Genomic DNA, 22,220 nt, shown 5'->3' with positions numbered 1-22,220 from the left:
GCTTTATGTACCCACCCAAAGCAGAAGAAATGCTGTTTACATAATTTTATTATGTAAATAATTTATTAAAATCAAATCACCTTGATTGATGTTTTGAAATTTTGTTGTACTTTTTTCTTTTCTTTTTTATTATCCTTGAAATACAATGGATTTGGGGAAAATTTTTAAAAGATCACATTTGCTAAGCTGTACAATTTTTGGTGGACAAATATCTTGGGCATACTTTTAAATGCTTAACGCACTTCAAAAGAGCCTTGTGATTACCACCATGCTCCACTCTTGTGAACTATGGCTTAGAAGAGGGGTTCATGTCTAAGTCTAATCTTTCTCTTATGAGGAAGATCTCAGGGATGGCCTGAAAGCACTGACCTATTCCTGGAGCCTGGTATAGACCAGTGACCTCAGCTACTTGGAGTGACTGCCAAGTGGCATCTTTGTGGACTTAGTCATACGTATTTATGGAGCACCTTGTCTGCACCACACCTCCTTGTAGGTTACATAAACATCACAAGGCAAAAGGACAGCACAGACTTCTCTCCTTAGATCCTGGGCACAAGGCTTCATGGACTGTAAGTGTCCCTGGCACCACAAGAGGGGGTCCCCACTTCCCACTTGGTCTGCTCACACCCTCTAGGGCTCCTTTCCTTCACACAGGTCCCAGGCAGCTCCTTGGCCAGGAAGCACTCTGCACACAGCACTGAATTCCCATTGAGCTTCGTATAGAATCTATACAGAGAAAGGGGTACAGCCCTATTTGGGGTTCTTGAACTTTCCATTGGGATCAGCACTGAGGAAGCTCATACTGATCATCCAGGATACTGTTTAACATCAGTTCTGTATCAAAAGACACTTCAGGTATCTGTGTGTCTACTCAAGATAGTTTGCGAAGACATGTCTAACTCTGTGGAGCACAACCATTGACCGGCGCAGCTCCCCAATGAGACAGGAAACGCTTCAGGTGGGTAACAGGAACTGCCAACTTTATTGTTGCGGGTTCTGGCTTATATATCTGACTGTAGCCAGTCAGGCTGCCACGAGGAGGAAGGGCTGGAATGAGACGCAGGCTCTGGCTAATATACTCAGCTGTGGTGAATACGAAGTGAGTATGGGGTGGCTAATTTGGAGAGGGACGTAGCGCATTGCGGAAGCTGGCATGGTCCTTTGTCCCGGGTGGGGTATGGTATGTTGAGCACCTGCGCCCAACATCTCCCCCTTTCTTTATAACTGACGCAGGGTCTCCAGAGGTCGGCGCCCCTCGTGAGGTGTCATGCTGCGCAGTCATGACGGTACCTCACTATCCATTGGTGCTCTTTTGGAGGGGGCGGGAGTATTATTTTATGAGCCCAACCCACATGCTCGCCGACATGGGGACCGGGGTGTCTCCTGGCCAAGGACGACACTCCCTGCGATGCTTTGCTCCACACCTGCGTCACAGCATGGCGAGCCATGCTGCCGGGCTTTGACCAGATTCTACTGCCAGCAATGCTTGTTTGATAATTGCTTTGTCCCTATTCCTTTGTCTGCGAATCCGACAGAGCAGAAGTAAACTGCTGAATGCGGCAAGTGTAGCTCACTATCGTGGCCGTGATTCCAAAATCTCCCCCATTGCGCACAAGCTGGATCACAGGAAACTCGTCTGGGTCTGCCATAGCTGGAATACCTGCACAACGACAGCTGAAAGTGCACTGTTATCCCAACATTGTAACACATAACAGGTTGTGGTGGAGCAATTTAGAAAAGTCATTGGCTGCAAGGGCCGTACGAGATACAAGAAGGAGGGGAAAAGGAGGCTACTAACCAGGGGAGTTGGAATCTGGCCCTAGGTGTCATGCCCTGGGCAATACCCTCCTTTTGTTTAAACAGAATAGACTTGAGGGTTTGATGAGCACGCTCAACTATGCCTTGGCCCTGAGGATTATAGGGAATTCCATGTCTGAGGGTTGGATATGGCCTAACTTTCCTCTGTCTCCTCTAATACCAGACAATGATGGATAGTCCCCATGACGGCTGGGTAAAACTAGCATCTGAGTGATGCGGTTTCCTGCCCCTAAGGCTGTCCCTAAGGGAGATGTTCTCTTCCGGGTCCCCAAAATGGGCAGTCTCTTTTTATATGTCCCTGTCTGCCGCATTTAAAGCAGCCTTCTTTCGGGCGGGCGCCATTCTGTGGCGCCACTCTGCCTTCCTGACCTTCTCTAGCTAGCTTCATTAACATGGCCGCCAAACCTAGAGTTGGTTAATGGCCCCCCCGATCTCCCGACAGAGTTTTATCCATGCCTCAAGGGGCCCATCTTTATATGGACTAATGGCAGAGCGACATTCTTTAGTACATTGCTCAAAAATGAGCTGCTTAATGAGCGGTATGGCTGTTTCAGCATCCCCAAAAATTCTCCCTGCCGCCTCCATCATGCGGGCCACAAAATCTGAAAAAGGCTCACTCGGGCCCTGCAAAATTTTTGTCAAGTGGCCTGAGACTTCTCCCCTAGCCGAGACCTGTTTCCATGCTTGTATGGCTATTCTATTTATCTGTGCATACACCTCTTGTGGGAATATCAGCTGGTTATTGAGATACTGCCCTTGTCCTAATAACATGTCCACGTCCCAGGTGGCCTGATTGTTTCGGGCATTAGCTTGGGCCTGTTCTGTGGCAAGTGCAACATTCCAAGCTTTCCAATCAAGATATTGGCCCGGGCTGAGCACCACCTTGCACAAACTGGCCCAATCAGCAGGTGTCATGGCGTTTCCTGCCAGGGCTTCTACTAGGGACAGGGTATACGCCCCGTTAACACCGTACATGGTGCTGGCCTCCTTAAGGTGCTTTATCGCTTTTATATCTACAGGCAGGTGGGCTCTGTTTCCCTGAGCATCTACAGCAACCGGAAAAGCCTGGAGAAAACGGCCCAGGCCTCCTGGGTCCTCTCTTTTGACTTGATGCCATAGGTCTTCCTGGAATGTCCCAGAGGACGCCTGGACCCGTTGCGGGCAGCTACATAGCTGATGGCAGGGTCTCGGATAAACATGATAATCTGGTGGGTCGGGAGGTAGAGCCGTAGGTCTTATACGGGGCGGCCCTGGGATCCCATACTCGCTTTCATTGACCCATTTACTCTGAGAAATCATGTGTTGCAGCTCATTTATGGCCTCAGAGTAGGGCCCTCTCGACTGCGTGTGTGTGACTTCCCCTCTTTCGGTGGTGTCTACATCCATTACCCATGTTAATTGGAATTTCAAGAGTTTCTTTTTATTTTATTTTCCTTTTTTTTTTTTTTTTTTTTTTTTTTATAACAGCGACAGCTTAGTCCCTGCGCCCCTTTACAGCGCCCCCAAAACCGGCCTCTTTACGGCCCCCGGAACTCTCTTTACGAATTCCTCAATCCCGCCTTTTTACGGCTCCCGGAACTCTCTTTACGAGCTCCTCAATCCCTTGCGACGCGTCTGCCCAAGGTTGCCCAATAGCCCCCGCCATCCGGCCCGGCAGCATTCGCTGCCTGTTGAACAGTTTAACCTGTCAGCTCCCGCCCGCCGAGTAGCCCCCGCTATTGGCGCTTGACGGTTTTACCTGTAGCGGAGAAAGAGGTTGGTTCCCTGTACTGTCGGAGAGAGGGTCTCAGCGCTCCTCGTACAGGCCACCAGTTGACCGGCGCAGCTCCCCAATGAGACAGGAAACGCTTCAGGTGGGTAACAGGAACTGCCAACTTTATTGTTTCGGGTTCTGGCTTATATATCTGACTGTAGCCAATCAGGCTGCCACAAGGAGGAAGGGCTGGAATGAGATGCAGGCTCTGGCTAATATACTCAGCTGTGGTGAATACGAAGTGAGTATGGGGTGGCTAATTTGGAGAGGGACGCAGCGCATTGCGGAAGCTGGCGTGGTCCTTTGTCCCGGGTGTGGTATGGTATGTTGAGCACCTGCGCCCAACAAACCATGAGTTTAGAAATAGAAGTGTTCCTTCGGAGCTTTGCCTCCACTCAAGGAGTGTCTCATGGTGATGTTCTCTTTACATTTCCTGAAATTTTGTGCTCATATATCCAAGGTTTGCTTTCTTCAAGTTCAATAAGCCATACAGACATCTTCCATGTACTTTGGAGAATCTCATGTCCAATTTGATGATAACAATTTCTGAAAAAAAAAAGATGAATTTGTTTGCATCTCAGAAATGTTCTGGAAAGTTGTAGCATTTGCTGTATTTCTGCCCTACAGGGTGTGGGAGGCAACTCAAGCTAATCCCAGAGGTCAGGAGAGTGAGATTAGGTCAGGACCTATCAGACTCTCATCCTTCATTTGAGGATCATAAAGCACCCAAACTCAACATGGTTGACCGTCTTCCAGGAGAAGGTACTGGAGGCTCCCCCCACCCCAAAAGCCAGAAGTTTCAGGATGACTACTCTGGAGACTGGTCCTGCCCTTCCTTTCTTCAGCATTCTCACCGGGTTCATTGTTGCTAGGTGACTGAAGAACAGCCATTTCTTGTGATGATAGTGCTGTCCAAATCATGTTTGGAGGAAGAAATGCCATGTGCCTGAGATAAAAGTCCATGCAGCTTTAGATATAAATATTGCCCAGGGTTAGGTCTCAAGTCTGCTACCAACACACAGGAAATCCCAAAAGAAGTCTGTGGTAGGACTAGCTGTGGCTCCTAAAAGACATCTCCACATCCCGAGCCCCTGGTACGTGTGATTGTGACCTTATTTGGAAATGGGTCTTTACAGATGTGGACAAATTAAGACAAGGACACACTAGATCATGGTGGGAACTAACCTGAATGACTGGATTCCATTTAAGAGACACAGAGACGGGAAGATGAAGACAGAGATGGATACTATGCAAAACCAAGGAATTCCAGAACCATGAAAAACTGGGGAAAGGCAGGAAGGACCCTCCCCCAGTGCCTCTGCAGGACTGGCCTTGCCCACACCTTGAGTTTGGAGATCCGGCCTCCAGAATGGTCAGACAGATGACTTGTGTTTTAAGCCCAAGTTTGTGGTTATCTGTTATGGTAGCCCCAGGACACTCTCATAAAAAGTCCTTACCCTTCTGTGCCTCAATTTCCCATCAGTGGTCTAAATCTCCAGAACAGTCCCTTCTAGCACAGACTCTTCAGTTCTCATAAGGGGAACACAAAGAGTATGGCACAAGCTAAATGTGAGGATACAGATAGGAAGGCCTGGGATGTCTACCACCCACTTCTGGAGCCTCTGAGACCTCCCTGCACGACAGCCTGAATGCTCAGCGCCAGGTGGGACCCTGAGACACCAAAAGGAATTCCCAGGAGGGATGGATTCAAATCCCAACACAATACCTACAGGGGTGCCTTCAGAAAAAAGAGACAGTTACACATGACTTCTTTGAGAGAAAGGAGATGCCACTCACAACAGACACAGTGTACTTATATTTCCAAACCTGGGTGAACATTCAGGAGAGTCACAGGGCCTCCTCTTCCACAGGTCCCCTGCTTCCCGAATGGTGGTTGCTGTCATCACAGTTGACTGACTTGAGATCTGGGTGGTCAAGCAGCTGGTCACAGGAGGCTTCCAGCTCAGGTTTATGAGTTGGTGCTGGAGTGAAAAAGAACCTTGTGAGCTCCATTCTGAGCTACAGAGCTGGCAGATTTCCTTTTTTCATTGATGGACCCAGCTCTAATTCACCTGTCCTAAAGCAGCAATGCTTTCTAATGTTGTTTTTGAAGAAGAAGAAGAAGATGATGATGATGATGATGATGAAGATGAGGATGATGCTTATCACGATGACAGTAGGTATAATCCAGGAACAATTTGGTATTGCTAGAAGAAAGCAGAATAGAGTGTTAGCTGTCCTATGGCAGTCATAGGAGAGTCCTGGTCCCTATCACTATCTCTCCAGCCCTGAAACTCAGAGCCTGTGAGATCTCACTCAGGTCCTTGGAAGGGGCAGGTGATCTTTCTCACAAGAATTGGAGCAGGAGGCTCTGCTCCCCACTATGGGGTCCCTGGTCAATGGGTCTGTCTATTCCTAGGACATAGCCTAGAAGCTTACAGGCGGTAAAAGATTGACTGGTCTTGGCCACTATGTAGAATGGACAGAGCAGGGCCCACCCTGGGGAGACATTTGGATGACTGCTCAGGAATCCTGCCTTACCCTTGTGAAATCACAGCACAGGAAGAGCTGAGGATGCATAGCATTGCACATTGTACTACAATGGCAGAGGTGAGTAGTGACCACACAGGCCGAATGGTGTCCAGAAAAGGTCTGTGCCCCTGGATTTAAGATAACAAGTTATCCACTTACCTGACTCTTGATTCATCTTGGCACATATGGTGTTTGCCTTGGGATTGCATGGCTCCAGAACACCTCCACTTTCTGAACAACTGGGAGGAAACACTGAGTGTCACTTGTGCCCAGCCAGAATCAGCTCATATGTATCATCACCCACGGGGCAGGGGTTGGAAAGGACCAGTCTCCACCCCAGGATGGCCCTGCCATGCTTTGGTAATCTTGCCAAACTGATCCAATAAGAGTACAACTTGGGAGTTGTCTCATATTTAGGAAAAAAGACTTTATTTCTCTCTTCTGAGCATTTGACCATGAGGACTGGACTTGCTGTCCCTCTACCAAGATGGAGGTCAGTCCAGAGGCAAAGCCAGTTGGTGGAGAAGGGGAAAGGCAATCAAGTCCAGAGCCTTGATTGAACCAAACCTGAAAGCCTGAATTCATCAAGTGCATGTTCTGAGTTATATTTAAAAACAAAAACTGTCTGTAGCATGTCTTACAAATACAAGCTATTTTGCAAGTGTCCTTATTACTATGACTATATCCCTAGCATGTCTTCCCCCCGACCCCCCCGCAAATTTAGGCCCACCTGAAGCCTCAGAATTTTACCTCATCTGGAGAGAGCTTAAAGTTCTTTTTCACCCTAGAACTTTCTATGGCTCCCTTTCTCCCTCCCTCATGACCACCACCTCAGAGTGGCTGTCCCTGACCACTGAATCTAAGAGTAGGCCCCCATGGCCCTCTGAGCCTCAGGATCTGGTCATGCACTTCCACTGTGTGTCCTAACTATTAGAGTTTCAAAGGTCTTGCAATCCTGCCTGAAGATTGTAATTTGATGGCATTATTAGTGATGGAAACAGGACGGTAGTGGGGGCTTGCTGGAAGGAGTGGATCATGTGATATGATGCTAGGGTTCTACCTTGTCCCTGCCCCTTCCTCTCAGGCTTTTTCCCTCCCTGCTTTCTGGTCAGCAGAAAGTGAATAGCCTTCCTCCATCACATCCTTCCATCATGATGTTTCTGCCTCATCCCAGAAACAGAGCCAGCTGACCACGGACTGACAGCGCTGAAATCATGAGGCAAAATAAACTCTTGCCTTGAGATGTTTCTCTCAGCTATTTGATCTCAGTGAGGGAAGCTGACGAGCACATGAACATTGTCTTCGGACAGGCAACCAGGACTCATTCAAGTGCTTTGTTAATCTCCTGTAACACAGGTGCTACCCCCGTAGCCCTATTTTACAGATGGGGCTCCTGCGGCTGGTGGAACTATATAAATGATCCAAAGGAAAGGAAGTAGTGAAGGCGAATGAGAGTCCCACCCTTCACCCACTGGCACCTGCTGCACCGGAAGCAGTGCTCCACACAGTTTTCTGAGTCACAGTAGTAGCCTTCCTTGCACTGGCACTGCCGATTAGTAGTCGAGGAACAGTTTGAAACCTCTTCTTGGTCTGTTAGAGAGAAAGAAGCCTGAGAGTCAGTCATCAGGGTGGGACTCTGTTCCCTTGTATACTGGCCACAACACGGCAAGGTCATCTCCATGGGCTCTTGACCCATGGTGAAGAATCTGCCTCGTCTTCTAACACAGGGACCAAAAAAGAGAACAACCAGGCCCTGTTGTATGTGATGTGGTGAATTTGCAGAGAAACCAGCAGGAGCCTTGCAGTCTGGGCTGGGATCTCTCTCTCTGTCTCTGTCTCTCTGTGTCTGTCTCTGTCTCTCTGTGTCTCTATCTCTGTCTCTGTCTGTCTCTCTGTTTCCCTGTCTGTCTGTCTTTTGGTCTCTCTCTCTCTCCCCTTGAATAGAATCCAGGTTCTCACCTATGCTTGGCAAGTGCTCTGCCTCAGCCCTAGCCCTACAAGCTCTTTATGTGTTCTGGACACGGTCTTTTGTGTCTTAATATCACAATGTATTCTCCCACTCTGTAGCTTAACATTTTAAGTTGAGATGTCTTCTGATGAATAAGAACATGAATTCTAATGTATTGGTATTATTAAACTCTTGTTATGGTTTATGACTTTTATAACTTACATAAAACTTATTTGCTGCCTTAAAGTCAAAGGTACTCAATTTTCTTTTTGCAGTTTTTCTCTCTTGTGTGGACTTTAATGTATCACCTCAGTGGTGGCCTCTGTCTAGGCTGCATGCTGTCTTGCTGGTGCCACCATTCCAGCCCTCCATGGACCTCAGGTCATTGTCACTGTCCCTTTACACAGAGCCGTGCCAAAAGGATAAGCCTTGTGCCATCTGGGCTATGGTCCCCCGGAGTATTGTGGCATCTGTAAACTCCTTTTGGGAATCTCAAGAATGCGCTGGCTCTAAGGATCATCCCATGTGTAATAACAGACATCTTTTTTGTTTGCTTGTTTGTTTGGAGATAGGATCTCGCTATGTGGTTCAGGCTGGCCTTGAGCTCACTTTGTAGCCCAGTCTGGATTTGATCTCGTAACGATCCTCCTGCCTCAGCCTCCTGAGTACTGAGATTACAGGTGTGAGCCACCGTGCCCAGCTAATAAGGGACATCTTTATGAGACTATCCTTTTACCTGCCCTCTTGTTTCTATTGTCTACAATTTAGATGGTCTTGAATTCTGTTTGTTCATATTACACATTCTTAGATTCAGTCCAAAGTGTCTCAGTGTTATTTTTTGGCTAATGCAAATGAGTATCTTTTTCTTAGATAACATTTTTATAAAAACAATTTGTCACTGCCACAAAGTCACTTAGGTGAATTTTTACATGTTAATCTCATATATAGCACTTTTGTTAAATGGCCTTAAAAGCTCTAGTGATCTGCAGATTGATATTTTGGCAGTGTATAAATGTCATCACAGTCAGGAGACACTTCACAACTGATCCCCCTGGAAACAGACCCTGTGTAAGGTACACCAGCCCAGCTTGATATCCATGCATAGCTACAGTGAGTATCTTTGGTGTGGTCTCTGTGAATTAGGTGAAGGGGGCATTTTTAAAGTCAGTGGACAGATGGAGTATAATTAAGGGGTAGAGCACTTATGTAGCAATTCTTTTTGATAATTTATGTTTATTAAAGGTAAGAAAAGAAACACTTTCTGCAGAACAAGTATAAGCCAATTAAAAGTTGCAAGAGAAATATACTCTGCAGGGTGAGAGTGGACCCCTGTGAAAAAGGAGCAGTGTTTGCTATGTAGCATTTTCAAGGCCCTGGATTTAATTTCCACCACTGCAAAAAACAAAACAAAATGCCCCAATAAACAATAAACAAACCTGGCCAGGAATCAAGGCTGGCAGCTTCCTGACGCTGTTGGTTTCAAGCAGGAGCCTAAAGAGATGTCTTTCTATGGTCTGTTGGCCATTTTAGAACTTGGGCAGTGAAATGGTCAATTCATTAGAAAGAAACAGCTTGAAGCAACCACTGCACCCTGTGAGTCGCTGTGAGTGTGGCAGGATGTGGTGGCCCAGGATGGGAGCCTCCAGCTTTTACTGGGACAAGTGCCATGCAGGGACCTGGAGCACTGGGAAACCAAGTAACCCCTCCCCTACTGGTGAGTGGCTGTGAGTGTGGCAGGCTCCAGTGGCCCAGGACAGGAGCTTCCAGTGTTTACTGGGACCCATGCTATACTGGGACCTGGAGCTCCAGGAGAACAAGCAACCCCTCCCCCTTGCCTGTTTTGTCTTGTTGAACTTCAATATACATGAAAGTATGGAAAGCTATTTTGAAGAGAATGAGAGATTCTATGATAGCCATTAGTGACTTCCTTATTGTCTGGTTTTGAAGAACTAAAACACCTTCCTCTTTCAGTTCAGATCAGTTTTATAATGTTGTTTTGTATGAATTCTCTGTATGCAAAGACATGGACAACTACTTGGAAGAAAACAAGAGACAATATGACAGACAGTGAAGATCTCAGGTCGTCTAGCTGAAATTTATATCTCGCACATTGCTTTCTTTTCTTTTCTTTTCTTTTTTTTTTTTTTTTTTTGTCTTTTTCTTTTTTATCGGTACCAGGGATCGAACTCACAACTGCCTGCTTTCAAGGCAGGCGCTTATGCCGCTGAGCTAAATCCCCAACCCCTACATTGCTTTCTTATGTCCTATTTTGTTGTGTTAATTTTAACCCCTTTAAAATAAAAATTAAAAAAGAATAAACAATCAAAAACTGTCACCATCACCCTTGCAGGTTGATAGCATCACACTTACCCTTCTGGCACTGGGAACAGAGAAAGCAGATATTCTCGAGGTTGGGGTAGGCCATAAAGGTTCCAGGTTCACATGGTGCACATTTCACAATTCCATGGTTTTCCTGGCAGAGTTTTGTGACAAAGTGGCCTGCATGAGAATGGAGAGAAGTGACACAGTGCCCGGGGCTGCCCTCCTCCAACAGAATCCAAAAGTAGGAGCTGCTACTGGCTGTCTCTTCCCTAAGACACATGGCAACCAGGCAACCTGCACAATACCTGCTTCCAGTACTGTTGTAGTCTTCAAGCTAAACCTGTTGCTCATGTGTCCCCAAGAACCGAGGCCTGTAGCAACCTTGGATTTGGACAATGCCTCTGCAGTACGAAAGGCAGAGGATTGCTGCGACCCAATGCAGCTCCTAAGGTTCTTGGGGTTAAGGACCAGTGAGAGGATGTGAAAAATAAAGAAAAGACAAAGCTGGGGTCAGGTGGAGCCCTCATCCTCCTGATGGGAGGAAAGGAACTGCTCAACCACTGTAACACCTTTATTTATATATTGGAAAGATGATGTCAATTTCAGCCCTTCTGCCTAGCATCTCATTGCTTGGCAGGCCTGGGCCTCTTACTTTCTTGCTGCTGGAACAACTTGTTTACATAGCTTGTTTTGGTCTCTCTGTTTTTTCTGGGCTTGCTTGCTTTAGCCCCACACATGTGATCAATCTCCAGCTTCAATGGCTCCCTACATAGCCCTCTTTTTTCTTTTGTTGTTGCACAGGACGGATGGTCAATTGAAGCTGGAGGAGCTGTGTTGGAGAGCTCTGTAGATCTTTTTAAGTGCAGTCCAAAGATTTTAACTTCTTGCATTCTGCAATTGAAACCCCATGCAGTCCATTAATCTATGACAGTAGCCAGGTACCAGTGTAGCTGGCAATTGCCAAAAGTTATTAGTGATTTGAGGTTCTTTTATAGCATATTACTTTAGCATTGTTTTATATGCCTCTAGTAGTTGTACATTTTTTTGTAGGATATTTAAGACCAAGTTAAGGTAAGACTTGTTTTAAACACAATCAATTTTTGTTATCTGTCAAGGTCAGTTAAGTCTCTTTAGGAACCTTGGAATCAGCTCTAGAACCTCGTAGTTCTTCTGTCAGTGTCAGCTGTTTGGATGAGTCATGGTCAGTGCTTGACTAAGTTGCTTTCTGTGAATGCTTGGGAGAATTTTGATCTGAGTGACTCCCTTTAGGCACACTACACACTGATGGTCAGTTTCTTTAGTGGTACCACAGTCTTCTTGATCAGAAGACCAGGGACTCACTGAGTATAGGATGATGCAGCAGAGGTTCTCTTATGTCATGGATCCTCATTGACCTTGGAGGGCTAGGGCCAAAATACTGGCTGTCCTCTGAGCCCATCTGTCTCTCTAATTGTTTGTCTCTATATCTTGGTTGTTGAACATCCAAAAGAAAAGACTGACAACAGTATAATGCAGTAGAGGCATTATCATCTTATCTAAATATCAAACATCTTATAACATAAAATAGAACTATTATTTTTTTAACAACCATGGCTGTTTTAACATTTGAATACCTAACATTTGAATACAGTAATTAATATTTTACATAGAAAATTAGAAATCAAACCATATACAATGTTGTAGCATAAAACTCATGATGACATTTTGTAACACACTTGAATTTTCATTTTGACATCAAATTTCTCCCTTTTGGTTAATCATCTCTATTTAATACATAAAAGATTTGACCTAACTTGTTGCCATTTAGGGAGATGTAGTCTCATAAACATTTGTTGAAGGCAGAACTCTGAATCTGAATCAAAAGTTTATCACCATAAATAATCCCTATTTTACATTTTTTTGAAGATCTGTTTATCTGAAAACATGAATATATGAAAACACCATGAGGTTAACAAAATCATTTGCCATAACCATATGAAATCCTTTGTATGGGAAACTTTAAAATCAAAAACATTTTGCATTATTTCTTTTAATGATGACCAATGTGAACATATTACAATAATATTTATATAACGTCAGTTGGGGGTATCTCCCATAAGGCTATGGAGATCACTGAGGCCTCCAATCAATGAACAAGAGCTGGTAAAATGTTTACCAGGTGGCCACTTTCTTATTTATCAGTTGAAGTCCTGTCCAATAATCCCAACCCCAAGGGATTTTTGTTTAATCATTTTTATAATAACTTTTTCTTAAGAAAAATAATTTTTTTCTTAAGAAAATTCCAATCATAACGTATTATTTTTGAACAATGAGAGACTCTCAAATTATGATAAGCAACAATGTACATTACATTTACATAACTGACTTTAGCATCATTTTGAGTAACTGGAAACCCAGGTAGAAGCAGGTCTTGTAATTTTATAACTCAAATAAACCTTGATTAAATGCAAAAGAAAAGGAAAATTGCTGAGCTCAAAATAAAGAGAACAGCTGTTCACAAACAAACAAACAAACAGATAAATGGACAAACATGGACAGATGATCTGTACAGATTCAAACAGACATAGAAACAAACGCAGAGTTGTCAGTGTCTACAAGAATTCTGCAAGTTTCTCAGGGATATTTCATGCCCCTTTGCTGAACTATCCCATATCCTCAGGGCTGAAACACCTGTCACTCGAGCACCCCATGCCCTCAGGGTGTTTCTCAGGTACCCCGTGCCACTTGGACACTTCTGTACAGACACTGGTGCTATTGGCTCCACGTGTGTGAGCGATCACTAGCTCAGCGACTTCCAATTAACAGCTTAATAAACTAGACAAACAGACAGATACACAGACAGATTTACAAACATCTTTCACAATCAGAGTGTACTCAAATATATTTTAGCCAACTTGAATTACACAAAATTTTTGCAATTGTAGAATTTGTAATTTTAAATAAACTAGTCACATTTGTTGTAGGTCAGTTAATAGAAATCTCTTATCAAAGAATTTGAAAAAGACAAAATCTTACCTGTGATTAACATATTTTTGTTATAGGATTTAGTATGCACTTCTATCATCTATTTGGACCTTTTTTAGTTTTGGTTATCATCTCCTAAGCATCTTGGGTTAATTAAGGTTGGTTTTAGCTTTATCTTTTTTATGGGTGGCAGCATGGTCTCCAAGGCATCACTGTCATAGGACTAAACATCAGCTTTTGAGAGGTAGAATCAACTCCTTTCCTGGGTTTGGGCCCATGAAATAGCTAGACAGCACATACTGGCACCCAGATAGGCCATTTAGCTTTTCCTGGAAAAACACAAGCATACTCTCCACCCCACATTAGCACTGACGTGGTGCTTTTATTATCCAGTATTAATTCCAATGGACTCTTTTTAGATATGATTTATTTGATTACATTATTTATCTGCTGAGGTAGTTACATCTTTATCAGAATTTAAATATTTTAACTGGTATATATAGCCAAGTGAAATCTATTATGAAATAAAGTCTCGCTTTTGTTTTTTTTGAAATTTAAATTGTGAGCACAGTTAGCTTACTTTTAGACCTGAAGATTATAAAGAATTTTTGTGGTAAGGTACAGAGAAATGGAAACTGCATTTTATATTTAGGTACCTTGGGCTCTCCTGTGACATGCAGGTGGTGCTCCTGTTCTGGGCTGGAGGCCCCACTGTTGTTGGGAATCTGAGCACCAGTGCAGTATAAACTTTTGATTCATAAAGCATGTACACAAGTGATAGGAAAAATCAGGGTGGCTTGGGCAGCCAGAGCCATGTCCCACCTCTCTAATAAGTATCAGAAGATCCAAAATCCTTAGGTAACCTTTCTTTATTTATAGATTTTGCAATTTTTGTCAAGGGAAGAATACCAATTGAGTTATACAATCATCTAGGGACATCTGAACTGTGTTTTGAGTAGACTGAACCATAACCCTGATTTCTCCTTGTAGTTGAAACAAGCCAACTTTTTTTTCTTTTAATCTTTTTTTGTCTGGGCCAAACCCCAGGCTCAGTGGATGGGTTGGTGTACTTTTTTGCCTGGGGGGCCTGTGATAAGTAGTGAGAGGAGCTGAGAGCAGCAGTTTTATTAAATAACCCTTTAAAATCTGTAGAGGGCCAGCTAGATTTGTGAGGTTTTTTTTAGTTTTGCCCTAAGCTATTTATCAGTTTTTTTTTTCCCAAAGTATGTAAATTTATAATTTTTTTTGGAGACAAACTCAAGAAATTTAGCAAGCTGTATAGTGTCAGTGTATTGAAAACTAAAATTGACTTAAGAAAGCAGAAAGGACCTAAATAAATGTAGAGTTACATTAATTGTGAATTTGAAATAAGTACCTCTGTAGTAAATAGTTTTAAAAAACAATGGAGTTTGAGAATTTACATTACCAGATATCAAGACCCACTATAAAGCCATAGTGAGACAGTGATATGCTAGAGACAGCCAGGCCACTTCTGAATTTTTAGAAGTTTTAAAGGTTAGTTGTTGTTGTATTGGTTATTTGAATTGTCTTTTGTGAGAGCATTTTGTAAACAGAAATTAGCAAACCACAAATCAGGACCATATTACCCCTAACCATTAGGAGCCTGCCGGGCCAAGCAGGGCCAGGCCATCTCAGGGAAGCCATCTGAGCCATCACACCCCTACTTTTTGGCAGAACTGCTGTAGGCCCTATTGGAAATTTTGAATTTACATCAAATGGCCCAGTAATTTTGTCCTCTATACTTTGGGCAGATAGTTGAAGGTTTTGCTGGACAGTTAGTGGCTCAGTTAAAGTTATCAGAGTGGCTGGCGGTCATGTTGCCAACTTTTCCCTGCTCGAGATCTGATTCTGAACCAGTGTCTGGAGCCAGTTCCCTAGTAATTGTCTCAAGAAGCTTATGATTATTATGACCCTGTCTCATTCAGATCTACAGAAGGAATGTAAATATTGGAATCAAGCATATAACAAACAGAGTCTTATATATTTGTGATTCTTTTGGATAATTTTGTCCCATAGTTAGATAGCTGATATAATCAATATACCTCTTTTTTTTTTTCTTTTGAAGGGAAGGGGTTTTTCTCAGGCCTGTTTATAACTGGCCCTAGAGAATAAGGGAGTTTTAATGTCCCACTCTGTACATCTGATGAAGCCAATATCAATACACTCTAGTGATGACTATTGACCTATATCAATGTACTTTTTCCCCTAAGTTGCACACACATGGGAAGTGTCTCCTCATCTTTAACCTCTTACCCTGTCCCTGTTCAGGCGCCATATGCTGAGACCCAGTGCAGCTCGTGAGGTTCTTGGGGTTAAGGACCAGCTTCCACAGCTCCCTACAGAGGATTTTGAAACTGTTTCCTGCACCATCTTTAGCTCTCTCCTGAGGTTCCTAACCGCTCCTGGCAGGTTTCACAGAGGAATCTTGAAGCTATAGAAGGGAAGGTGCCTGGAAAAGGCCCCAGGCAGCGTTCGTACTCTAATGCTCTTCTGTCATGACTTCCCCAGTAGCACAGCAGAGACAGGTCAAACTCCTGATTATGCCCACACTCAGCACTGCAGGTACTGCACACACACACACACTGAGGTCAGCAGACTTCAGTTCAGGCCAGTGATGTTTCCTTTGTTCCTGATTGGTGGTGTGTGCATCATGCAGGTGTGTGTAGGTATGATGCTATGCACCTGTGTGTGTAGGTGCACATATATACTGGAGCATGCATTTTTGGATCCATGCATAAGGGAGTGTACAGATAGGTGTGCTATAGATGTGCATATATAAGTGTGTATGTTCATGTGGAGGTATGTATAGGTAGGTGTGTGGAGGGCTGGGTGTGAGTGGCCCAAGTGTGGACAGTCATATACCTTTGCCATATACCTCCTTGCAGGTAGTACCTTGTTTCCCAGAGTACTAACATGAGGATGAAATACATGAGGGTGATAATAATCCATCTCTTTGCTAGGAGCCTCCAGTACTCAGCCATGTCTGAGTTCCTCCCAACAGGAGGAATGGTGGATGAGAGCCTTAGACTGGATCCCTCACATGTGTTCCCCAACCCTGCAGAACACTCTCCAGTCCCCCACAAGACAAGCATCTGCCCATTTTCTGTGCATATGGGAGGTCCTACAATGGGGTGCAGGGAAACTCCTTCTCAGGCGGGAGGAGTCACAGTGGCTGTCATACTGTCTATGCCCGGGCCTTCTCCAGCTCCATCCTAGCTAATGACCTGTTCTTTGCTTCTCCAGGTGGGAAGGGAAGCCCCTGGAAGGCTCTGGCAGGCATCCTGTACTCACCAGCTGGGCAGCACTGGCAGCAGAGATCATCAGACAAGCACTCGCCTGGATTACAAGAGGTCACACTAATTGCCACAGTCACCTGAAACAGAAGAGACATTGTCATTATCAACAGATGCCCATATTGGTTGGCAGTTACTGTCTCTGCCCCCAGATGGGCAGAGCTGAGACATTATTTCAAAACAAAAAAACAGGAAAAATGGCTGGGGATGTAGTTCACTGTGAAGGCCTTGAATTTGATCCCCTTTACTTCAAGATGAAAAAGAAGGAGGAGCAGGAGGAGGAAGAGGAGGAAAGGAAAATATGAATGAATGGGGGCTGGGGTTTTAGCTCAGCAGCATAAACGCCTGCCTTGCAAACAGGCAGTTGTGAGTTTGATCCCCGGTACTGATAAAAAGGAAAAAGACAAAAAAAAAAAAAAAAAAGAGAAGAAAATATCTATGAATGGGAAGTTAAGCTATATGTGATTGCATATATATCTGAGTGCACTTATATAGTGTTACATGCCTATGTACATGTATACACACAAAAATCTATTATTTACGTGATTTTTTTCTTTTCTTCTTCTTCTTCTTCTTCTTCTTCTTCTTCTTCTTCTTCTTCTTCTTCTTCTTCTTCTTCTTCTCCTTCTCCTTCTCCTTCTCCTTCTTCTCCTTCTCCTTCTCCTTCTCCTTCTCCTTTTCCTTCCTCCTTGCTTTTTTAGATTGAACCCCGAGTCTTACACATGCTATGTCATGTCCTCCACCCCTTGGCCTTATTTCGCCCTCCTTCCTTCCTCCCTTCTTTTTGTCCCCACATCCCTCCCTTTCTCTTTCTTTCTTTCTTTCTTTTTTGTTTTGTTTTGAACTTGTGGTACAACTGCTTTAGATTCTTGAGTATTTTGCCTTTGGCATTTCAAGGCTATACTATGAAATATGTATCATTTTACATTTTTTTCACCCATATACTTGATCCTTACTATTCATGTGCTTATAAATCATCCTATTTACTAAAATGTATTTGTATGTACAAAATCGTGTCACTTTTATGACCATTTGCTAATATGCAGAGTGACCAGAAGATATGAAACACCCAACACATTTCCACAAGGCTGAACAAGGTGACACTCTGCTTTCATGTTTAGCCTCTAACTGTAAAAGTACTATCCATTTTGGGAGGCTGAGGCAGGAAGATCATAAGGTCAAGTGCCTGGGCAATTGACTTAGAGAAGCTGTCAAAATAAAAGTATTAAACAGGTCTAAGGACATAGCTTAATTTGAAGGTTCTAGGTTTGATCTTGAGATAATTTTTTTTGAGGCTGCAAAAACACAGTGTTTGTTTTGTGCTATGTTGAGTATCATGTGCTTTTACATTTTGGTTGGTAATTTTGCCGTTTAGGGCAGTACTCGAGCATAGGTTTGCAGAGCTGTCTTGTGTCCCAAGCCTGGGAAGACCGTAAGGTGCCTTATAGAGAAAACAGGTGTGTCAGGGGAGTGAACTGATGTGCTGATGTGAATTATAGTACCGTTTGCACTATTTTGGCAATTTTGTTAAAGCTGAAAGTTATTTCAAAATGAAAGCTTAAAACTTAAAACCCCTTATAAAAAAGAAAAAAAAAAAAAAAGAAAAGAGGAACACCGCTTCTCACTTGCACTGAAATCCACCCAGTTAGGAAGTCACAGAGGCCGTGTCTTCCAGAGGACTGAAAAAAAGAGGGGCCTAGAAAAGGATACAGAATGCCTGCACAGTGAGCAGACTGGAAGGGCAGGTGGGTTGCAGAGCTAGGGTGACATCTCTGCAAGTTGAGGAAGAGCTCCAAATATCCTGGGGCGCCTGGTCACCCTTCCGTGCCTTGTGACTTGAGATCAGCACTGGGCTAGCTGTGTGGCCTCTGCTGGCTGCTTTTGGACACACACAGTCCCTGTGACCATTCTAGGAAATAATTACCTGACCAGTAGACTGATCAGGTCTGCAGTCTCCCAAGTGAGTAGATGATGAACTCGTAAATAAAAGAGACAAGTGGTATGATTTTAGGGCTGCAGGAGAATCAAAACCCTCTAGCGGAATTCGAGATTCTCTGGGGGCTGAGATAGTTTCTCTAGGCAGCCTGGAGGGACCTGTTGAAGCTGGATATCGATCACGTGTGGGGCTAAAGCAAGGCCAGCCCTGAAAACACAGACAGCTCAAAACAAGCCAGGTAAACAAGCTGGTCTAGCACAAAGAAGGCAAGGGGCCCCAGCCAGCCCGGCAAGTGAGTCACTGGGCAGCAGGGTTGAAACTGACATTCTTCTTTGGAGCTTATAAATAAATGTACCACAGTGGTTGAGCAGTTCCTTCTCTTCCATCAGGAGAGTAAGGGCTCCCCCTGACCCCAGCTTTGTCTCTTCTTTATTTTCTCACCCTCTTGTGGTCCTTTACCCCAAGAACCTCAAGAGCCACAGGGTTGGGTCAGTCGTGGCAGCAGCCTGTACTTGGTTTTCAAACAAAAGAAGGAGATACTGGGGAAAGCGCAGGAAACTGAGCAGGACCTTGGGAATCAGTCAGTTCAAAGACTTCTCTAAGTAGTAAATTATGCTAATTAGAGAACTATCTTATCTCCAGATTGATATCCACCACAGGAGTGAGACAGCAGGAGTGAGATACTTGCAGCTATGGCCTCTATCTAGTTCACTGAGGTTGGAGCCATGAGGCTTCACAGCATCACAGGCCACTACAGGCCTTAGATGGGACCAGTATGCATAGAAATTCACTTACTATGAATCCAATGCCCATCTCCAGACAAGGAACTTAGGCCTGGGACAGACTCACAAGTAAATACGGAAAGCCAGTTGATTAATTGTAAATCTGGCTCAGAACCACTTCCGTAGTAGTAGTCTCCATCAGGAGAGGAGCGCGGCTTCTCCCTCTCACTGAACTCTGCCCAGTCAGGAAGTCAGATAGGCAGAGGTTTCCTGCAGAGAACTGAGTTTTAACACGCAGGAGTCACTGAGGTAACAGGAAAGGGCAAGAATTCTTGAGCGGTAAGCAAACCAGAAGAGCAGGTCTGCTGCCTGAGCTAGGGTGGGTGGCTGTGCAAATTGAGGGAGAGCTCCAAACATCCGGGGTGCCTGGCCACCCTTCCACACCTTCTGACTTGAGATCAGCATTTTGCTGGCCGCTTTTGGACACACATAGTCCCTGTGGCAATTCTAGGAAATAATTAGCTGATCAGTGCTAGTAATAATCAGAGAATAGTGGATCAGTGATTAACCAGTGAAGCTATTTCATGCTATATAGCAGAGGCAGCTTAAGTGGATTTATAGCAAGACCCAGTTTATGAAGCAGCCTCTCCGCCACCCCTCACATCTGCTGTCCCTTGGCCCACAGATGGGAGCCACGTGGTCACCACCCACATCTAAAACACATCTGGAGGTACCCCTAGCCCAGCAGTGGGTTAGTCCCAACCACTGCGCTTCGTTGTGCCATCTGTTGGAGCAGGGACGGGGGGGCAAGGGGGGGATAGAAGCAATGTGATGTCCCTTGGGACCATGCGACCCGCCCCTGGCCTTAGGCTGTCCAGAGAATTGGTGCATTCCTGGTCTGCACGCTTAGCTCCTACCCTTTTCCACAAGCAGTGAAGGGTACCGTACTCACCGGCACTACAAGGAGCAGCAGCAGCAGCAGCAGCAGCAGCAACAATCGGGGTCTGGCCATCACTCTGATCTTTATCCAAACATGCCAGGGCAAAAGCTGGGGAACTAGTGGCAGCCTACTTTTAACAGTCCTAAATTAGAAAGGGAAAGGCACCTTGTGGGCAGTTCTGCGGGGCCCTTTCCTGTGACAGCCCCTCCCCTTGCCATTCTTGTGTGTTGGTTTGCGCAATCCCTGACTTCCTACTTCCTAAGCCCGGGCTTTGTTATCGCGAGGGAACTGGGGTGCGCCGCCGGGGGTGGGGGGGATGGTGTACGACAATGAGAAAAGAATAATGTAGAAATAATAAAGAATAATGTAGAAGTTTTGTAAAGTAGGAGGGGAAGAAGGGTTGAAGAGAGAGGAGGGGAATGGGGACAAAAAGAGGAATCAAAGTGTATTACGTACAGATTCAGATTCTGTATCATGAATATGATCGTTGTATATACCTAATTTGTACCAATAAACAATTAAATTTTCAAAAAATGGAAACTGCTACTCCGGAAGTAGTACAACAGTTACCCTCCCCTTTAATAGAACTGTCATCTGATTCAGTAATTTCACTCCCAAAGAAACTAAAAGGATCTTGTCACATATCTGTTAACTCATGTTAACTACAATTTTATTCACACAAGCCTAAGGCAGTGTCTTGGTTCCTGGTTACTTGCTGAGACAAAATACTTAACACCTAAAGTTAAAGTAGGAAAGGTTTACTTCAGCTCACGGTTTGTAGAGGTTTCAGTCCATAGCTGGGTGGCTCTAGGGCAGGTGGTATAGCAGAGGGCTATCACAGAGGAGAAGCAATCCATGGAAAAACAGCACAGGCAGAAGAAGGCAGCCAGCAGCGAACTAGCAAGCAGCAAGTAATGATGACACAGCAGCCCTCTTTCTGTCTCTTATAGTCTATCCAGGCCATCTGCCCTTAGCAGGGTAGTCCTCGCTCCTAGAGAGGGCTTTCCCATTATCCACTCCCAGAACTCTGCCAAACCAATCAGTGAACTAATTAGTAATTGATCCCAGCATCACACACTCTAGATCAAGCCACCTCTGAAAAGTTCCACCTTTAATCACATGAGGCTTTGGGGGAACATCTAGACACATCCATAACAAGCAGAAGCAATCCTAGTGTTCATGAATGGATGACTGTGTGTATCAAATGTGACCAGGTAGACAGTGAAAAATGATTCTGCCACAAAAAGGAAGGAAATTCTGACATATGGTAAAACATGGATAAACAGAGTTTAATACTGAGAAATAAGTCACAAAAGCCACATCCTGCATGATTCAACTTCTGCAAGGTATCTAAAAGCCATGGCCCACTGAGGCAGTGAGATGTCAAGGGCCAGGCTCCCTCCACCCAGGTTGCCACTGCCTGAGCTGCTTTCAGCCTCAGCAGCCTAAAGCAAAAAACCAAGCCAAAACAAAACAAAATAAAACAAAAACCTGAAGATCCATCTCCACTGGGCACTGCCATGTCTCAGGAGGCTGATGGACCTGGTAGGCACATTCTTCCCCTAGTTGCCATATAAGTTCTTAGTGGGGCAGAGACTAAAGGCACAGCACAGGTCAGGTTGGCTCTCAAGGCACTGGGCCTTCTAAGACAAATATTCAGCAGCTGAAGGGGGCTATGCCATCACACCATACCATCACGGAGCAGTCATGTGCACCTGCAAGCTAACCTTTGTGACTCAATTACTGAAAGAATTAAATCTTACTGTCCTGAAGAATTCCACTCACCTCTCCTTCATTTATCAGTCAGGAGGCCACCAGGTGTCCTGGAAAATGGAAAGGAACAGTACAACAGTCACAGATGTAGCCCAAGTGAGGGCTGAGGTGCAAGGGGACCCTAGCAGAGAAGGCCTGCTTCCACAGAATGAAGGAACACACAGAAAGGTGAGCTTCAGAACACGGTGAGGAGGCCAG

The 22,220-nt window shown here is 44.6% G+C and overlaps 1 protein-coding gene, 1 long non-coding RNA gene and 1 other non-coding gene across 4 annotated transcripts; 2 read left to right on the top strand and 1 right to left on the bottom strand.

Annotated features, from left to right (window-relative positions):
- Window positions 1-496: 496 nt before the first annotated feature.
- Window positions 497-17,079, top strand: LOC134470921 (uncharacterized). Of its 2 annotated transcripts, none has more exons than XR_010040182.1 (2): window positions 497-569; window positions 16,602-17,079. It is a non-coding gene; the product is annotated as an uncharacterized LOC134470921 (long non-coding RNA). The 2 variants fall into 2 exon arrangements; XR_010040181.1 differs by lacking the exon at window positions 497-569 and adding an exon at window positions 592-958.
- LOC101788643 (tumor necrosis factor receptor superfamily member 26-like) lies at window positions 3,673-22,060 on the bottom strand. Its single transcript, XM_013150878.3, has 9 exons — window positions 22,035-22,060; window positions 20,262-20,391; window positions 16,650-16,731; window positions 10,422-10,550; window positions 7,582-7,693; window positions 6,263-6,342; window positions 5,644-5,778; window positions 5,399-5,553; window positions 3,673-4,117 (listed from the first exon to the last, which is right to left on the bottom strand). Exons 1-8 carry the CDS (start codon window positions 22,043-22,045, stop codon window positions 5,420-5,422), a joined length of 813 nt encoding a protein of 270 aa, XP_013006332.2. The 5' UTR covers window positions 22,046-22,060; the 3' UTR covers window positions 3,673-4,117; window positions 5,399-5,419.
- LOC111756330 (small nucleolar RNA SNORA2/SNORA34 family) lies at window positions 9,488-9,624 on the top strand. Its single transcript, XR_002790821.1, has one exon. It is a non-coding gene; the product is annotated as a small nucleolar RNA SNORA2/SNORA34 family (small nucleolar RNA).
- Window positions 22,061-22,220: the final 160 nt, after the last annotated feature.

This window comes from Cavia porcellus, unplaced genomic scaffold (assembly GCF_034190915.1).
Source record: "Cavia porcellus strain 051 isolate PalLab524CR breed Dunkin Hartley unplaced genomic scaffold, mCavPor4.1 scaffold_17, whole genome shotgun sequence".
NCBI lineage: Eukaryota > Metazoa > Chordata > Mammalia > Rodentia > Caviidae > Cavia > Cavia porcellus.
The sequence above is the reverse complement of the archived record's forward strand: the minus strand, read 5'-3'. Positions and strand labels throughout refer to the sequence as shown.

Excerpts from the sequence above, each read along its gene's own strand:
- LOC101788643 (XM_013150878.3), bottom strand. Across the intron at positions 16,732-20,261 it reads TGCTGCTCCTTGTAGTGCCG|GTGACTGTGGCAATTAGTGT; the intron begins GTGAGTACGGTA and ends CTTCTGTTTCAG. Across the intron at positions 6,343-7,581 it reads CACTGCTTCCGGTGCAGCAG|TTGTTCAGAAAGTGGAGGTG; the intron begins GTGCCAGTGGGT and ends GTTTCCTCCCAG.